At 38.1% G+C, this 19,771-nt stretch overlaps 1 protein-coding gene across 1 annotated transcript in view; it reads right to left on the bottom strand.

Moving 5' to 3' along the window:
- Positions 1–355: 355 nt before the first annotated feature.
- Positions 356–19,771, bottom strand: part of RAB39A (RAB39A, member RAS oncogene family) — a 40,534-nt gene continuing 21,118 nt past the window's right edge. Inside the window, exon 2 of the mRNA XM_070803363.1 lies at positions 356–7,464. Within this exon, the coding sequence (XP_070659464.1) occupies positions 7,038–7,464 (427 nt within the window). The 3' untranslated portion in view covers positions 356–7,037. The remainder of the gene's footprint in view (positions 7,465–19,771) is intronic.

Here is a 19,771-nt window from a genome sequence, read left to right as displayed (position 1 = left end):
TTGACCCAGCAAGGACACTTTTAGGAATCTATCATATAAACTACCCACACATTTGCACCAAAATATGTTCACTAATATGTTCATTGTAACATTATTTATAGTAGAAAAATTTGAAGAAATATAAATTTCTACTATTAAAAGTAGATATGATAATTCCCTTTATATTGTGGTACTCTATAAAACTGTCAGAGAAGGCAATGGCACCCCACTCCAGTACTCTTGCCTGGAAAATCCCATGGGCAGAGGAGCCTGGTAGGCTGCCGTCTATGGGGTCACACAGAGTCAGACACGACTGAAGTGACTTAGCTTAGCTATGAAGCTGTCAAAGAGAAAAATCAACGTATGTCAACAGAAAGAAATTTCCAAGATCTTTATTATGTGTAAAAAGCAAGTAACAGAATAATATAAATGAATTTCATTTATGTAGTCCCTCTTCCACTGTCTATGTGTGTATAGCATGGGTAAATACATAAGAAAATGACATGAAGGATATACATAAAATTGTGAACAGTTATTTTCTCTTCAAGGAGAATGGAATTGACTTAGGATAAAAGGAGCCTTTCATTTTCTACTTTATGTATCTCCCTTCCTATATATATATATATTTCTTTTTACATTACTAATATGGAATAAATTAAATATTGACATAATTATTTTCAGAAATGAGTCTAACAGTGATTCTTCTGTCACCACTCTATTTTTCTATATTTTCCAAATTTTATACAATTAGCTAGTATTCATTACATAATGGGAACACTTCTGTTAAAATGTGTGTGTTTGTCGCTCAGTCAAGTCTGTCTGACTGTTTGCGACCTCACAGCCTGCCAGGCTCCTCTGTCTATGGAATTCTCCAGGCAGGAATACTGGAATGGGTTGCCATTTTCTTCTCCAGAGCATCTTCCTGATCCAGGGACCAAACCCAGGTTTCTTGCATTGCAGGCGGATTCTTTACAGTCTGAGCCATCAGGGAAGCCCAAAATGATGGTACTACCTTAGAAACATTATGCTAATTGAAAGAAGTCAGTCATCAAAGACCACATATTTTACAATTCCATTTATATGAAATGTGCAATATAGGCAAATATAGGGACACAAAGTAGATCAATGTTTGTTTAGGACTCTGGTAGTGTGGGGTGGGGAGGGTATTGGGAGTGACAGCTAGAGAGTACAGAATTTCCTTTTTCAGGTGACACAAATGTTCTGAAACTGATTGCAGTGATGACTGCACAACTTTGAGTGTACTTGGGTTTTGTCTGTAAACTATGTCAATAAAGCTGTTACCAAAATATCTTTTAAAAAACAATGCTGATAACCATTTTATATATAACTAAGAAGTCCAATCCTTTGACCTGCAGTTCTTAGCACAGAGTGCATGTGCACTGTTGGTGGTGATGACTTCCCAGAATTGCTTTACAGGCATGATGTCCTATGCTCATTCAAGCACCTGTCCATCTGGTCAGATGCTGCTAGGGATCGCCAACAATCCTTGTTAAAGCGTTCTTCTCTGACTCCAAGAATCGGACCAGTGAGATAGCCGTTATTAACAATTAGTTCCTGGCACATCATATGGATTAAAACTGGCTTCACGGCAAGTTTGTAGTTAAAAGAATTTTCCTAAAAATAAAATAAAAATTATAGGTGACATTTATCAAGTGCCTACTATGTACCAATCATTGTTGTAAATATTTTACATGTAAAACTGTTTACGTATGCTGAAGTTAAGAAAATTTTGTGTGATTTAACAGCTCAATTCAAAATCTAATAAGTTCCTACTATGTGAGAGGCTGAAGCATGACAAAGATGAACCAACTACAAAAAAGTCACAAATTCTGAAATATCTGTTAAAGCAAGGTGGATGATCATGTTCCCTTTTCTGCAATTCTGAAATCCAAAAAACTGAAAATCTGAAATTCTTTTGATAACTCATTTGGCAACAAAAATTTGACCTGATCTGGTTATTGATAAACTTGTCTTTTTAGTGTGAATATTCATACATTTTGCTGCATATATGTTAATGCTTGATTATACTGTTCTACCCCACACTCTGCCAAGGTATTATGTAATATATTAGAGATTTCAGATCTCAGATTCTTATTCATACTTCACTTGTGAATAAATACACACACGTATTTAGTAGTTGCTTCTGCTTTAAAAGCACCGCTAAAGATGGCGCACTAAAAATAGATAATGTAACAATCATGTGACAATGAGTTCTCATTCTCATTCTTTTTATTCATTATTTAAAATCAAATAACATACTTCAAAAACTATGCCATATTTTTCTTCCATTGGCTGTCATTCTGAAAAAATTGCAAGAGAAATTGTAGCAAAACATGTTTGTTCCTCCATGGAATATATAAACTATAAATATATGGATCCCACATTAAATAGGATTAACTCAACATAATAATCATTAATTAATAGTCACTGAATGTCACATAGATAATGTTTTAGGCACTATTAAAAAAAATGATGAAAAATTTACCCAGAGACATAACAAGGAATACCAGTTTTTTAATATCTTTAAATTTTTTCTTTTATATTTATTCTATATCATAATGATGTGAATTAGATTGTATAGTAATTGATTAGATTGTCATAGCTCATCACTCATATGTTATTAAGATTTTGGAAATACCAAGTCATGTAGCAGTTCATTCAGGTTCAGGAGAACAGTTTGTTAGTTATTTTAAGATCAGTTGCTCAGGAAAGTTTAATGAGAAAACTGGAATTTAGAAAGATTCTGAAGCAGAGATGGTTGTTTATCAGCTGTGGAATATCCAAAAGTAGGTTCTGATTGGGAATCCATTCTATTTTAAAATACTAAAAATCTAACTTTAAAGCCTTCATAGACTTTATTTTTTCTTAATGATTTCCTTTGCATTTCCAGCTGAATCTCTTCAGGCAGTTACTGGGGAACAAATGAATTAGCTTATCAAACAGGTCTTTAGTCTTTTGAATGTTTCTGTGTCATAAGTAAGGAAATAGAGTGCACTCTTTTAAGATGTAGAAGAAACACTATTCAGTCGACCTAAGAAAGAATTGGAAAATTTTATTCAAGCTGAATTTGAGAAATAAAACCTGGGAAGTGTATCTCAGAAAGCTCTGAGAACTATTCTACTTGTTATAAGTCAAGGCATAGTTTATAGTTCTTTGAGACAGAAGGCTGTACATCAAATGACATATTATTAGTGACAGTTTACATAATCCAGGTCTAAGTGTCATCGTGGTAGGTTATGTGATCCTTTATAAGACCAAGAAGGAATGTTATCTTTTAAGGAGTTGTCTTTTTGATGTTAGGCCAATGGTGCTCTTAATGATTGAGCAGGTATTCCTGCTGATGAAAGAGATTTGGTTGATGCACAGTGGGGGAGAGAGGAGACCAAAGGGCAGAGAAGAGTTCTTTTGTTTAGATTTTTCTTATCTTGCCATATCTGTGAATTTTATTTCACAAAGTCAAAGGAAACTATATTCTTTTTATAATTTCATTTATGTTCTTATTTTTGCTTTGCTAGGTCTTCATTACCATGCATGAAGCCTTCTCTAGTTGCGGTGAGCAAGGCCTACTCTCTAGCTGCTGTGTGCGGGTTTCTAATTTTGGTGGCTCTCTTGTGGAGCACAGGCTCTAGGACACAAGGGCTTCAGAAATTGAGGAGCTTGCGCTCAGTAATTGCGGCTCACAGGGTCTAGAGCGTGGATTCAGTAGTTGTGGCACATGGGCTTAGTCGCCCTGCGGCATGTGGGATCTTCCTGGATCACGGATGGAACCAGTGTCCTCTGCAGTGCAAGGCAGACTTTTAACCCAACTAGACCACCAAGGAAGCCTGAAGCTTTGTTCCTAATTTAACCAATGGCAATATAAAATCTGACAAAAGCAGCACGAAGATGATTTTATTAATCCATAGATTCAGTTTTTTCATGATGTAAAGTTAGATAAAAAGACTGCCCAAGTTATCTTAACAATAATAGAAATGACTGCTTTGGTTGCTACCAAACCAAACCAACTAACCAACCAACCAAACAAACCAAAACTGGTTTGAAGCTTTGGGAAACCTCGAGTAAACTCTCAAGTGTCCAGGCTCAAAAACTCTTGTTTGCTACTACCGTGTATATAAAGGCCACATTTACACACTCCACACTCCAATTACATAATCATTTTGGCTTAAGCTTTCCATTTAATGAAACATATCACTACATGCCCTGAAAGTGTTAATAATACTCAAGATGAACAATTTCTCTCAGGGACAAATTTGTTATATGCTTGGATAATTTTTCATTTCTTTTTAATCATATTTAAAATATTTAATAATTAGCTAATTATTAAATTAGCTACATTGTTCATTTTAAAAATTTTAATTTAAGTAAGGTTTAAATTAAATATTAAATTATATAATTCTAATGTAAAATCGAGTATTTTTGATTTATAAGAACCTTAGTCAAAATGTTTTGCCTGGAGCTAATATCTTTACTACATTGGCATTATTATCCCTATGCTACATAATGATGTGTAAGAAAATAGGTCAGTTACTTATATGTATAGGGAGATAGGCAGATAAATAGATAAAGATATCTGGCTAAGGTTATAAAGATATTTGGCAATCTGGTATAAGAACTCAAAAATTTTAGCTCCTCTATAATATAATGATTTGGCCCAATTTGAGACTTTGTGGATTCAGTTAGATAACATTTCCCCTTTTCTTCAACACACACACACAAACACACACACACCCTGACACAGCATGATTATGGAAAGAATACCAACCAAGATATAAGAATTACACTTCGATGCTTGCTTCTGCTCATGTGTGATTCTGCTAAGTATCAGCTTTATGGGACCCTGCCTTCCCATTTGTTTCTTTTGATTCCTTAATTCGATTCTAAATCTTAGAACACATCATACGCTTTGACCAAACATGAGTGCTATCCCAACATTAGTATTACAAAGGGTATCCACTGAAAGTTAAATCACATTTTATATTTTAGCCGTTTAACTTTACAAGTAGCCACAAATAACCGTACTTTAAACTACTGTTAAGTATTCACTATGTGAGTTTATGCTACTTTGAACTGATGAAAATTATAAGATTTTAAATTGTAACAATAAAAATAGACTACTTCACATTAGGGGTGACAGTATTGTCTTATCTGGCCAGTTATAGTTTGAACTTATTCAAGTAAAATTAACCCAAGGATATCAGGAAAACATTGACAATATATTCAAAAAATTATAGCGATGGTATAATTTATAGTCTCTACAGGCACTATAAAAATACTTACATTAACCTAGAAAGGTACTAGTATTTAAACATTCAAAGAGGCACAAAAACCACATTCAAACATGACTTTTGATTGAATTAAGTCTCGTCAGATTTTCTTGCCTATCATTTCCACTTTAGAGGAGTGGAGTTTCAGGGTAACAGTCTACAGAAATACATCAAACCAAGAACTGCACCAGGTCCATGAAAGCATATACCTTCTTTGCTCCTTCTGTGTGGGAGGGAAGGAAAAGAACATGGGAAAAATTCTCATCCATTGTACAAATTCTCATTCATTGTAAGTATAATAGTATGCCCATCAGCAGTTGATATTGATCTCACATTTGTATAATTCTTTCTGCACTTACAAAGCTTTTCTAAATGATTCACTGGATTCCCAAAATAATTCCATGAAATACAATTAATGAAGTCATTAGCCTTGTTTTACAGATGAGAAAACTAACAGAAGTTAAGTTACTTACTCATGTATGAATACTGGAAAGCAAAGGCAAGCTTAGAATCAGGTTTTCTGATTTCTCATTAAGTATTCTTTCTACTATACAAATTTGGTTTTCAAACAAATGAAGCAACTATAGTTAAACAGTAAAGACCTTATGATTCCAAAAAGCAGTTTCTTTGTGATCAAGAATGGTTTACAGAACAGAATAGAAATGTATATTATAAAATATTTGACATTGTCATAAAAATGTCCCTTCCAGGAGGGGAATTTAATTAACAAGTTAAAAATTAGGAAACTCAAACATTATCTTATAGCCTTAACTCATTATTTTATTTTTATTTTTACTGATGATATTTTAAAATAAAATTTGAATGCTATTTCAAACATCTAGCCAATTTTTCTTGCCCAGAAAAATATTTTCTACACTTTCCTTGTATTGAAAATGGGGAAATTTGGAAATTCACTTGAACATAAAAAGCAATTATTAAAAATATTCTACACTTACCTATATTGATAATTTTGACAATACTCAAGGTAGACTGAATTTACTTTCTTTGAAAATGTCATCAGTATATGAATTCATTTTTCTTATTTTATTAAGGACAGTATACTATAAAAACAAAACATTTGCTGATAGTGATCCTTCATTTTGATTTTTACAAATATTTATAATAAAATATTTTGCTGAGATCCTTAGATGTCTCTATAAAACATAAAATTTTCAGGAGCAATAAATCAGAGAACAAAAATTAATATAAAACTTATCTTTTCATGTTCAGGCAAAATTAAGGGAGAATATTTCAGAGAATGGTTACAAACCTGCCACCTTAAGCAAGAAATTGTTATTTTAGGCCTAGTTAATAACTCTGAGATTGTTTACTTTGTAAATGAACAGTGCACTTTTAAATCCACTTTACTATTTAATATTAATTAATGCTAGAGAATGTAATTCCTGATAAAATCTTTCCAATAGATTATATGTGTGCATAAAACATCCATTTCAAACTATCAAGAAAGACGAGTAATATTGACATATTTGGATATTATGGTCAGTTATATGCTAACAAAATGAGAATGAAGGCAATTATGTAGACACTCCAGTTTCCAGAAAATGTTGTCTGCTTTGCTTGATAATTTAGCAAAATACCAATCTGGTAGTTTAACAAGTTAGCATATTGCTCTGAATTAAATACCTTACAAAACAGCGTTAGCGTGGGTTTATAACTTTTTAAAATGCTTTCATCATATCATTCTGTTGTTAATGTTGGTATTTATTCTGAAATGACACCCAATCTGTTCTTAATTCTTTGGCATGTTTGAAGTCAGCAGAAGCACTCTTTCCTGGGCTTTACTGCTTCCTCAGAAGAATGCACAGTATTTGGAACAAAACCACTTTTAACCCCTTCCCAGCCATCCTGAATACAAATCTCTCCCCTTTTAATAAGTTCATATATGTCTCTTGTCAAGATAGTGAAGGATTCCTCAACATTCGTAGCATCTTTTGCTGAGGTTTCTATATACTTCATACCACAGTCTGCTGACAGTTTTTCAGCTTCTTCCCGTGTAACTTGACGTTGTGAAGCTAAATCACATTTATGTCCCACTAGCAGAAACACAATCTGAAATGGCTGTACGTGCATTTTTGCTTCTTCCAGCCAATCTTTCACGTGTTCAAAAGACCGTCGGTTAGTAATGTCAAATACTAAAAATCCACCAACCGAGTTGCGGTAATAAGATCGAGTTATTGATCTGAAAAATAAATAGGAAAAAAAAGGTTGTAAGAGGACAACTTGTTCTATTTCAAACAATGTAACACCATAACAAAATCTGAAGATACTTTAACTGTGAGTTAACTAGAGTTTATAAATCAAATATGAAGTGTCTCAAGTGAACAAAAAAATTCTATGAAACTAATATGCAAGCTAGTTTCATCCACTGACAATATTAAAGTAGATATTTTTAGATAGACAAATAAGCACTTATATGTCATCTCACACTCAGGATTACTTATTTTTAAATATCCGATAGGATAATTATCACATTACTGTGATTAAAAGTATGTACACAGAAAGTTTTGGTTCAGAGCAGAAGTTACAATGATCTTAAGACTCTTTTCCTATCATTTAGGTCAACAAGCTACTCCTTATGTCAGTTAAGGAAGAAGAAACGAGGGCAAACTCGTCACTTCAGTTAGAGGTTTAGTCCTGGGTTAGCTATACCTGTTCAAGAAGCAGGAAATTGTTCAGACACAGGATATGAATCTGAGATGCATGTACTAATGATTGTTGGCCTCTACGGATCTAGTCTCTGCTCTCCTGGCCTCAGAAAGCCAACCTTTACAGAAGCTTTCTCAAACCCCTCTGGCCTCTGGCCTGCAGTGGGGTTCAGCTAGCAGGAGGGGGGTCTGCTAGAGACTGGAGGAAAGGGAGGACAGGGTGTTTACCCCTCCCTTTTTCTCTGCCAGGCTGTGATTTTGTAGTGGTTGTTTTCTTCTGCTTCTTGCTGAGGTTGCTGTTGGGTAGTCCCTCTCCCACGGCTCTGCCTCTCAGCAGGTTCTGGCAGTCTCATTCCCTTTCCCTGCCCCTTCTGGCCACGGCATTATAGCTTCCCACTGAATGCTTCACCATTCTTTGTTGGTGCCCTTGACATGGCCCACATTTCTGGAAATAGTCATCTTCATTAAACTCTTTGCAGTTAACCTTTCAAGCATGCCATTTGTTTCCTGACTAAATCAAGAGGCAAGATGGCAAGGCCATACTATTTTATATTTTTTGCCTTTATGTATGTTGTTTTCTCTACCTAGAATGTCTTCTACATTTTTCTTTGCCTAGCAAACTCCCATTTCTTCTTTAGAGCGTCAGTTAAAAAATCCTATCATATAAAAAGCCTTCCTTGTCACTGTCTTCTCCTCCTCTACCTCTCTTAGGTATTTCTCTAATAACTCCATTGAACCTTTGGCATACTGCCATTATTTATCAATTTTCATAATGTATTGATTGGATTTGTTGGTATTTCTTCTACTTAATGAAGACATAACAACAAATATGTTCCTTCTTGAGGGCTAAACATATTCCATCTATGTATCTAACAATTGCCTGACAAGTGATGGATGTACTTTAATATTTGTTATATTGGATTAATTAATCTTATTGGAGAGGGAACATGTTAAATGTTGTATGAGCCACAGATCACATAAGTGTCTCAGCTTCCAAGTTGTCAGTAATTTTTTTTTTTTTTTTTTTGGTCAAGCCACGTGGCTTGCAGAATCTTAGTTCCCTGGTGGTGGTGGTGGTTTAGTCGTTAAGTTGTGTCTGACATTGCAACCCCGCGGACTGTGGCCTGGCCAGGCTCCTCTGTCCTTGGGATTTCCCAGGCAAGAATACTGGAGTGGGTTGCCAGTTCCTTCTCCGGGGGATCTTCCCAATCCAGGGACTGAGCCTGCATCTCCTGCTTGGCAGGTAGATTCTTTACCATTGAGCCACCTGGAAAGTCCTTAGTTCCCTGACCAGGGATCAAACCTGGGACTCCTGTAGTGGAAGCATGGAGTCCTAAACACTGCACTGTTAGGGAATTACCCAAGTTGTCAGTGATCTTAAGCATTTAGATCATCCTTAAACAAGTGTTCCTGTTACTTGCCTGAGGCACCAAAGATATTTGTGAAGTGTCAGTTACTTTACATACCTTCTTTATCCTTATTGCTAAAATCACAGCTCAGTTCAGTGTCTGGATACCACAAGTACAATTTGTTGAAGAAAGATTACCTCACTTCTGCATATCTCCTGCTTGCCCTTCTCCTTGGAATTCGTAATAGAGAGGCTCTTAAGTGACTGCTTAAAAAAACCTCTTTCAAGGACTGCTGTATCATACAGTTGGAGACAGTAAGAAAAAACTCCCCCTATGATTGTGTGAGTGCTAAGTTGCTTCAGTCATGTCCAGCTCTTTGTAACCCTATGGACTGCAGTCCACCTGGCTGCTCTGTCCATTGGATTCTCCAAGCAAGAATACTGGGGTAGGTTGCCATACCCTTCTCCAGGGGATCTTCCAGACCCAAGGACTGAACCTGCAACTTCTGCATTTGTAGGGGAGCTCTTTACCACTAGCGCAACCTGGGAAGCACACTCCTATTACCACTGGCAGGCTATAAATGATGCAGTTCATTTAAGTTGTTGCTGTTCTTTTTTAATTTTGCGGGATAACGAATTTGTTATTGTTTTACTGCTCATCTATATATGCTGGAATTTAGGCAGATGTGCAGGGGAGAAGGCAATGGCACCCCACTCCAGTACTCTTGCCTGGAAAATCCTATGGAAGGAGGAGCCTGGTAGGCTGCAGTCCATGGGGTCGCTAAGAGTCGGACACGACTGAGCGACTTCATTTTCACTTTTCACTTTCATGCATTGGAGAAGGAAATGGCAACCCACTCCAGTGTTCTTGCCTGGAGAATCCCAGAGACAGGGGAGCCTGGTGGGCTGCCGTCTATGGGGTTGCACAGAGTCGGACACGACTGAACTGACTTAGCAGCAGCAGCAGCAGCAGCAGGGCTCCCCAGGTGGCGCTAGTGGTAAAGAACCCACCTGCCATTGCAGGATACCTAAGAGACAGGGGTTTGATCTCTGGGTCTGGAAGATCTCCTGGAGGAGGGAATGGCTATCTACTCCAGTATTCTTGCCTGGAGAATTCCATGGACAGTGGAGCCTGGCAGGTCAAGTTCCACAGGGTCTCAAAGAGTCAAACACAACTGAAGCGACTTAGCACATAGTGTCTTCAGTTCAGTCACTCAGTCGTGTCCGACTCTTTGCGACCCCATGAATCACAGCACGCCAGGCCTCCCTGTCCATCACCAACTCCCGGAGTTCACTGAGACTCACATCCATCGAGTCGGTGATGCCATCCAGCCATCTCATCCTCTGTCGTCCCCTTTTCCTCCTGCTCCCAATCCCTCCCAGCATCAGAGTCTTAGGGAAACCTACATAAGGCTGACATTAGATTGAAAGCTTTCACTTACTCAGAACCAAGTCTGTATTACTCCCCCTTCACCAATTAATTTCCTAACAGTATAATTTAAAACAATATGCCTTTAAATTTTTTTTTTTTTTTTTTACTTTTAACTCTGCTGGGTTTTTGTTCCTGCACGTGGCTTTCTCTAGTTGCAGCAAGTGGGGACGGGAGCGGTGCGTGGGCTCCTTGTTGTGGGGCTTTATCTTGTTGCTGAGCATGGACTCTAGGCTACATGGGCTTCAGTAGTTGAGGCATGGGAGTTCAGAAGCTGCAGCTGTTGCGCTCCAGAGCACAGGCTCAATAGTTGTGGCACGTAGGCTTAGTTGCTTTACAGCATGTGAGGTCTTTCTGGGTCAGGGATCGAACCCATGTCTCCCGCATGAGCAGGTGGATTCTTTATCTTTGAGCCACCAGGGAAGCCCAAACCCACATGCTTTTGTGGTTAAAAACGCAACACTGTTCAGGATTGGGGGACACATGTGCACCCGTGGCTGACTCATGTCAATGTATGGCAAAAACCACCACAATACTGTAAAGTAATTAGCCTCCAATTAAAACAAATTAATTAATTAAAAAAACTCAACACTGAAATGCTTGTCTATTGGGCAGAGGCATGTCTTACACTGTAGGAAATGCTATATATTCTAGCACTCTGTATTTAATTTTGAAAACATATTTGGAATACAGTTGGCAAAACATTCTATAGAATAAAATAATAGCAAAATATATGTAACATATTCTATAAAACAGCCCTTATTAATAATTAGTTGAAATAAAAGGCCTCAATAGGACATCTGCCTTTTTTCAATATAATAACTTGATCTCCAGTTTGTATCCAGATATTAGATTTAGAATTCTGATATAGTTAGGCTTCAAATTCAGAATTAGTTGTCCTAAGAAGTGGGGTTTTCCCTAAAATAATTGGATATCCCTGCTGTCAATTATTTAGGGGAAGAGACAGGCCTCAAGATTGAAAAATAGAACTTGAGAGTCAGGTCTTACAGAGATGATGAGGGGGCATCTATCTTTCTCTGGAAGTTCCTCTCTTGGGTTGAGACACCTAGGTCTTCAGAATGTCTTAAAGGTGTTTTAAGGAGGCAGGGAATAAACCCTAAAAGAACTAGGTAGATAGGTCTTCCTGTAAAGAATCCAAGAGTTGTAAAGAATGAAGAGTAACAATTTTTTTAAGCAACAACATCTTTTGCATGTTATTTTATATCTATTTCCTTCTGGGCTTTGAAAGTCTCATTGAATGAATAAATGATTTAAAGAAAGCCTGGGAAAGGTTCCACTGGACAATTACAGGCATGACATTTTAGAATACAGACATGCCCTTTTTGTCAAGAGCTATTATGCTTTTGAGAAATAGTTCTTGGCTTAAAACCTGGCTTTGATAGAGATTAACAAACAACAGGTGTCTGTGCAATCTGAGTGCTCATCAAGAGCTAGGTGTTCTGATTCATAGGCAGGAACTATGTCATCAAACAGAAGTCATATATACAGGCAGGAATAGGGGTGGAACCTGAGGAGACCTGGAGCAACAGGGCACACACATCTAGCATGTCTACTTCTGCAACACCCTCTCAACCTACAGCCTTATGTGGATTTCCCCTATAATCAAAGAGGAAAAAAATTCAAGTCTGCCTTACAGTTGGCCCCATGGACTGCAGCCCACCAGGCTCCTCCATCCATGCATTTTCCAGGCAAGAGTACTGGAGTGGGGCGCCATTGCCTTCTCCGAAATAATATCTTGGTATCGGTCAATTCCACTCAATAGTGGAAAGGAGAAATCCTTCCATTTCTTCCAAAGGAGAAATCCTCCATAATGAGGAACTTTCACCAGAGGAAGAGATGGAGAAATGTATGTTAAGGACCTACATCAATTCATGAGCAGAGGCTAAGGGTTAGGTATGTTGGAAAAAACAAAATCAGAAGATTGATAATAAGGATATTTGGGATGTGTGGATGGGTCTTGAGTATGCAAATACTGTGTCCAATGAAAATATTTACCAAAAGCCTCCTCTGTGAAGGAGTTCTTAATAATCGGCTAAACAAAATGTCCTGTCCTACACTCATCAGTCGGTATTTTTATCCTATTTTGGACTCAAAGTGATCATGGTAGCAAGCTGACTGGGCTCAGCATAGACTTTCTCGTATCTCAAGTTTAATAGCTTAATACTCAATTTTCTAGCAGTTAATGATATCTTGAATATGGTACCTTACCTGGGAAAACCATCACAAAGGGGACACTGATATGTTCTCACTGTAAAAGACATTTAATGTGGACTCAAGCCATGCTAGCACCACCATCCATGAATTTATGGAATGCCTTATATAGAGTCATGATATCCCACACTTTGCTACAGACCAAAAGGTTTCAGTTAACGGGAAGAAATGGGCTGATTCCGTAAGATTCAATGAGCTTATGTCACAATCGCCTAGAGGCATACACCTATAAAACTGTGGAATGGGTTATTAAGATCCAGTTATGTTAACAGATACACACACACACATATGTATAATAGATAAACAAAAAGTTTATCTATTTGTTTAGATAAACTTCCCTGGTGGCACAGTGGATAAGAATCTGCCTGCTAATGCAGGGGACATGGGTTCGATCCCTGGTCCAGGAAGATTCCACATGCTGAGGAGCAACCAAGCCCATGTGCCACAACTACTGAGCCCACGTGCTACAACTACTGAAGCCCAGGTACCTAGAGCCTATGCTCGGCAACAGGAGAAGCCACTGCAATGAGGAGCCTGTGTGCTGCAACAAAGAGTAGCCCCTGCTTGCCAGGACTAGAGAAAGCCTGGGCAAAGCAACAAAGGCCCAGCACAGCCAAAAATAAATAAAATATTCAATACACATTACAATAACCTAAGTGGAAAAGAATCTGAAAAAGAACACACACACAACTCCTCCCCCCTACCACACACACACACATATAAAAAACTCAATCAACTTGCTGTACACCTGAAACTAACACAACACTGTAAACCAACTATACTTCAATTAAAAAAAAGATTTGGTTATGCTTACGCCCAGGAGTTGACACCCTGTAAAATCTTAGCATGATCCTTCAGGATGTATATGTTCTAAGCTAGTGAGGAATATAGTAGGTAGTGATTTTTTCCCCATAAAAAGATGTTGTGGTATGGGAAACAAAGGGTAAAAGTGGGGTGATGGTACCTTTCACAATTACACTTAATGAGTCACTAACATTTTTTGTTGCTTCTAATCTCTGTGACTCTGAACTCTGCTGATATAAAGGTTTTAGCATCCAAGGGAGAAACGCTTTCACTAGAGAACCTCGTGACACTTCTATTGAATTTGTAGCTGAGACTGCCAACTGTCCATTCAGGGTTTCTTATGGTAATGGGTGAAAAGGCAAAAAAAGGGGCAACTACCATGGGGACCACACTGGCCTCTTATGGTTCTCGCCCTGGGATCTTTGGGTTCATTCCAAGCCTGGTCCCCCGCTATCCTGTCAAGGCTCTGTGACACAGACATGCTTCCAGTAGCTTTTGTTTTTTATTAAAGTCCTCAAATTGATTTGCTGCTGGCAACCAAAGATCTGATTGACAGAGGCTACAGATATTTTGTAGGAAAGAATGATGGAAAACAAAGTTACAAACATAAACTTTCAACATAGTTTTATGAAGCCAAAATTCATTCATTAAAAAAAAAAATTGTGGTAAAAAACACTTAAGATTTACTCTCTTAACAACTTTAAAGTATACAGTATTGTTAACTATAAGCACAATGTTGTACAACAGATTCTCTAGAACTTTTTCATCCTGCATGACTGATACTTCCATTCTCATTGAACAGTAACTTCTTATTTCCTACCCTCTCCCACATGCCCAGCCCCTAACAACCACCATTCTGCTTTCTGCATTTGTGAGTCTGACTTCTGCAAATACCTCATATAAGTGGAATCATGCAATATTTGTCCCTCTGTGACTGGCTTATTTTGCTGCAGGAAAATGGGGAACAAGAGGACAGTCATGTCCCAGGTCTCAGGTGAGTCCCTGAGACAGGCCACCAAGTAAGTGTCCTTGGCAGGGAAGAATTCAAGAGTAAGCCATAGTAAAGTGAAAATAAGTTTATTCTGGGAGATACACACTACAGAGACGAAGTGTGGGCCATCTAAAAAGTCAAGAGGCCCTGATAAATGGGGAGTTTTTATGGGCTGAGTAACTACCTATGCTAACAAGTAGGAGGATTATTCCAATTCTTTCAGGGAAGGGACAAGGATTTCCAGGAGTTGGACCACTGCCCACTTTTTGGTCTTTTATGGTCAGTTTGGGAATTTTCATGGCACCTGTGGGTATGTCATTTAGCATGCTACTATATAACAATGAGCACACAATGAGGCTTAAAGTCTCAGTTCAGTTCAGCCGTTCAGTCGTGTCCGACTCTTTGCGACCCCATGAATAGCAGCACGCCAGGCCTCCCTGTCCATCACCAACTCCCGGAGTTTATTCAAACTCATGTCCATCGAGTTGGTGATGCCATCCAGCCATCTCATCCTCTGTCATCCCCTTCTCCTCCTGCCCTCAATCCCTCCCAGCATCAGGGTCTTTTCCAATGAGTCACCTCTTCGCATGAGGTGGCCAAAGTATTGGAGTTTCAGCTTTAGCAGCAGTCCTTCCAATGAACACCCAGGACTGATCTCCTTCAGAATGGACTGGTTGGATCTCCTTGCAGTCCAAGGGACTCTCAAGAGTCTTCTCCAACACCACAGTTCAAAAGCATCAATTCTTCAGCACTCAGCTTTTTTCACAGTCCAACTCTCACATCCATACATGACCACTGGAAAAACCATAGCCTTGACTAGACGGACCTTTGTTGGCAAAGTAATGTCTCTGCTTTTCAATATACTATCTAGGTTGGTCATAACTTTCCTTCCAAGGAGTAAGCGTCTTTTAATTTCATGGCTGCAATCACCATCTGCAGTGATTTTGGAGCCCCAAAAAATAAAGTCTGACACACTTTCCACTGTTTCCCCATCTATTTCCCACATAAAGTCTGACACACTTTCTACTGTTTCCCCATCTATTTCCCATGAAGTGATGGGACCAGATGCCATAATCTTCGTTTTTTGAATGTTGAGCTTTAAGCCAGCTTTTTCACTCTCCTCTTTCACTTTCATCAAGAGGCTTTTTAGTTCCTCTTCATTTTCTGCCATAAGGGTGGTCTCATCTGCATATCTGAGGTTATTGATATTTCTCCCGGCAATCTTGATTCCAGCTTGTGCTTCTTCCAGCCCAGTGTTTCTCACGATGTACTCTGCATAGAAGTTAAATAAGCAGGGTGACAATATACAGCCTTGACGTACTCCTTTTCCTATTTGGAACCAGTCTGTTGTTCCATGTTCAGTTCTAACTGTTGCTTCCTGACCTGCATATAGGTTTCTCAAGAGGCAGGTCAGGTGGTCTGGTATTCCCATCTCTTTCAGAATTTTCCACAGTTTATTGTGATCCACCCAGTTGGAAGTCAAATCTTCTGCAATCTTGGCCTAGCTGATTCTAACCGGTTTACGTCATCTCTTCAATGACTATGTCATTCTTTTAAAGATTGTGACCTGCCCATTTCTCTCCTGTCTCAATTTCACATATTAATACATAATGCTCCCAAGATTTATCCTCGTTATAGCATATGACAGGGTTTCTTTTTCTTTTTTATGGCTGAATGATTTTCAATTGTATGTATATACCACATTTTCTTTATCCATTCATCTCAAAATTTATTCCTACATGTATATTTACTTTAGAATAGAAAAGGAAAAAGTTTGTCTTGTTTATGTAAACATTTTAAACTGTTTAATCATTCTAATTTTTTTTCCTGAAATACATATAGACAAATGAACTTGAGAGCACTGGAGTTAGCTTACATTTATAGAGTTACTTAATATATGGACAATGCAACCAAGTGTAAATGAGATCTTATATGTTATTATTATGAACTTTATAGGATGTGCACTAGCCTCTTACAAAAGCAACAAAACATAGAAAACACTTGCTGACTTTACTTGGGTAAAATGAGCCAGTTGTTCCATTCTGAATGCCCTTCCTGTGGCTTTGCCAACTGCCAAATAGGCATTTGGAAGATGGAAGTATTTTGATGTTAAAAGGCTGTTGGCAGCAAGCAGCCTACAAATGCAATAGCTTTGGGAGTGCCTTTTTTCACCATGACATTACATTCTTATTGCCCTTCTGGGAATAGTCATTGTGTTGATGTTTTACTTACCTGCTTCATTTGTAATCCAGGCCCTTAGGACTGCTTTCAAGACACCCAAACACATCTCCCCCGCCCCCCTCCTCTTATTATTACTGACTTTAATAGTCCCTGCTCTTGCCTTCTGAAATGTGTTAAGTCGCTTCAGTTGTGTCCAACTCTTTGCAACTCCATGGACGGTAGCCCGCCAGGCTTCTCTGTCCATGGACTTCTCCAGGCAAGAATATTGGAGTGGGTTGCTGTTCCCTTTTCCAGGGGATCTTCCTGACCCAGGGATCGAACCAGGGTCTCCTGCATTACAGGAAGATTCTTTACCGTCTGAGTTATCAGGGATGACTTCTAAAACTTGGGGTTATAGGATATCTTTTTTCATACAAATAAATATTAAAATTCTCTTTGTATAATTCCAAGGTCTTTTCATCAAAAATCAAATTTGTGGTTTGGAGGCTATATGTAATATTTACAATACCCAATGGCCACATTCTCTCTTTGGATATGGGAATTAATTCCCGTGTGACCATCTTTTTTTTCCCCCCCTTTACCACAGATCATCATTTTATGATAGTGAGGCCTTCTTATCACCCTCCCCAAAGCATGCTCTATTCACCCTGTATCCTCTATTTTCCTCTGTAGTAATTAACCCATTCTAATGTCTATATAATTTTTCCAACTTATTTGGTTATAGCCTATCTCCCCTAAGTAGAAGACAAGCTACACAAGAGCAAAGATTTTTTTTTTTCATTTTTTGGTGCATTGTAGCCTAGTGTCTATTGGAGAAGGAAATGGCAACCCACTCCAGTGTTCTTGCCTGGAGAATCCCAGGGACGGGGGAGTCTGGTGGGCTGCCATCTATGGGGTAGCACAGAGTTGGACACTACTGAAGCGACTTAGCAGCAGCAGCAGCAGCAGCATCCTAGTGTCTAAAACAAAACTGGGCATGTGTGAGGCCTATTGCAAGTTGTAAATAAATAAACAACTGAATTAGTAAGTTGAGACTCTGTAAGGCTATGCCCAGGCAGCATGCAAATAAGCAAATGGGAGAATAACAGAGGAAAATATAAAAGAGCTTATCTCCTTTAGATATTTATAGTGGGGATTCATGAAATAGGCCAAATAACAAAGAGGAGAAGAGGGCTGAATAGCAGCACACACTATAAACATATAGGTGAAATCATTCACCTTTTCTAAAGAACTACCGTATTTAAATTGGTAGTAATTCAAATTGTCCCCTGTAGTGGATTCTAGATGGTAGACATGTCATGTGAAAATCCAAATAATTTATTTAGAAATTAATGAGAAATGTTTCTAGCTTCACCATGTGTCTGTAAGGTAATAATGAAAGATGCTTATTTTCCATTTGGTATGGTACCAGAAAGTGTAGAAAAGACTAGCACTTATTCTCTGGCATCCTTTTGCAGAACAAAAATGAGATGATGATAGCGTCTCATATTTGATCTTCCGTGTAACATAATGCATTATGTGATTTAATGTAAGTAAAGAACATTTTCTCTTGGGCTATAATCCTCCTACCATTTTGTGACGTCTGCTTCCATATGACTCTCTCAATATTGCTTCATTTCATGTGGCTTTGTATATCTCTCCATATTTTATAATTTATGTTGGTGTTTATCCTTTTCTCATTTCATTCTGTATCTGAAATTATGCAGCTTTTATTTTCAAGAAATTAGAATAGGTTCTTTTCTATTCTTTTTCTAAATTCATGTTTTCATCAAAGTTAACTGTGTACTTATAGAACATCCTTATTTTTCCCATTCCCCAAACCTGCCAATACTGTATCATATCATAATTGTAGAAAGATCATTTCTTGGCATTTGGTTATTCTGACCATGTAAACTTTTCAATGCTGAGCCCTGAAATAAACTATGATTTTTTTTCCTTAGAGTTGATAACTATCTTGCATATTAATCAAGATAGACCAGGCTATGCTACAGCAAGAGATAACCCACCTCTTGATAGGAAGAAGGTTAAAAAAAAAATCTGGGCTGTACTTTAAAACTATCACATGTGAGTTCTGGTCAAATCTATTGGCCAGAAATAGTCATACGATTCTAAGTGCAAGAGGGAAAGGAAATATATTCCTCCCATGTGTCCAGAGGAAAAGAAGCATCAGATAATGAGTGAGCCCTCTCTACCACATTTTTTCCTTCCTTTTTTTTTTTTGCTAGTTTTCCATGCAGGCCTCAATAATCCAACCCCAAACTCTGCCAGTTGCCATCTTTTAGAAAGTTAATTCCAGTTAGCTCTTCTGTCAATTTCACCTTCTGGAGGATTCTCTCCTACAATTTTCTGCCCTGCTCCAGTCAGTCAGGCCTGGTTGTCCTTGGTATCTGGGGCAGAGAAAGCATCCTGGATCTCCCTTCACCATTTTCTAGGGCATTTCCTTTGCTTTTCTTTAGAAGTAAATCTCCTGTTCCTCATAGCCCACGTCTTCATTCCTAGTTTATTCTTTTACATGCATGTGTGTGCTTGTCTATGTATATATAGAGAGATACAGAGCATATCTTCAAGTGCCTTCCTAAAAAAGATGCATGAGGGAGACTTGTTCAAGATGGCAGAGTAGAAGGATGAGTGCTCACATCCTCCTGTGAGTGCACCAAAATTGCAACTAGCTGTTGACCAACCATCAACAGGAAGATTATGGAACCCACCAAAAAAGATATCCCACAACCAAAGACAAAGGAGAAGCCACAACAAGATGGTAGGAGGGGCACAATCATGATCAAATCAAATCTCATACCCACCAGTTGGGAAACCCACAAATTGGAGAACAATATTACCAAAAAAGTTCTGCCACTG

This window comes from Bos indicus, chromosome 15 (genome assembly GCF_029378745.1).
Source record: "Bos indicus isolate NIAB-ARS_2022 breed Sahiwal x Tharparkar chromosome 15, NIAB-ARS_B.indTharparkar_mat_pri_1.0, whole genome shotgun sequence".
Taxonomy (NCBI): Eukaryota; Metazoa; Chordata; class Mammalia; order Artiodactyla; family Bovidae; genus Bos; species Bos indicus.
The sequence above is the reverse complement of the archived record's forward strand: the minus strand, read 5'-3'. Positions and strand labels throughout refer to the sequence as shown.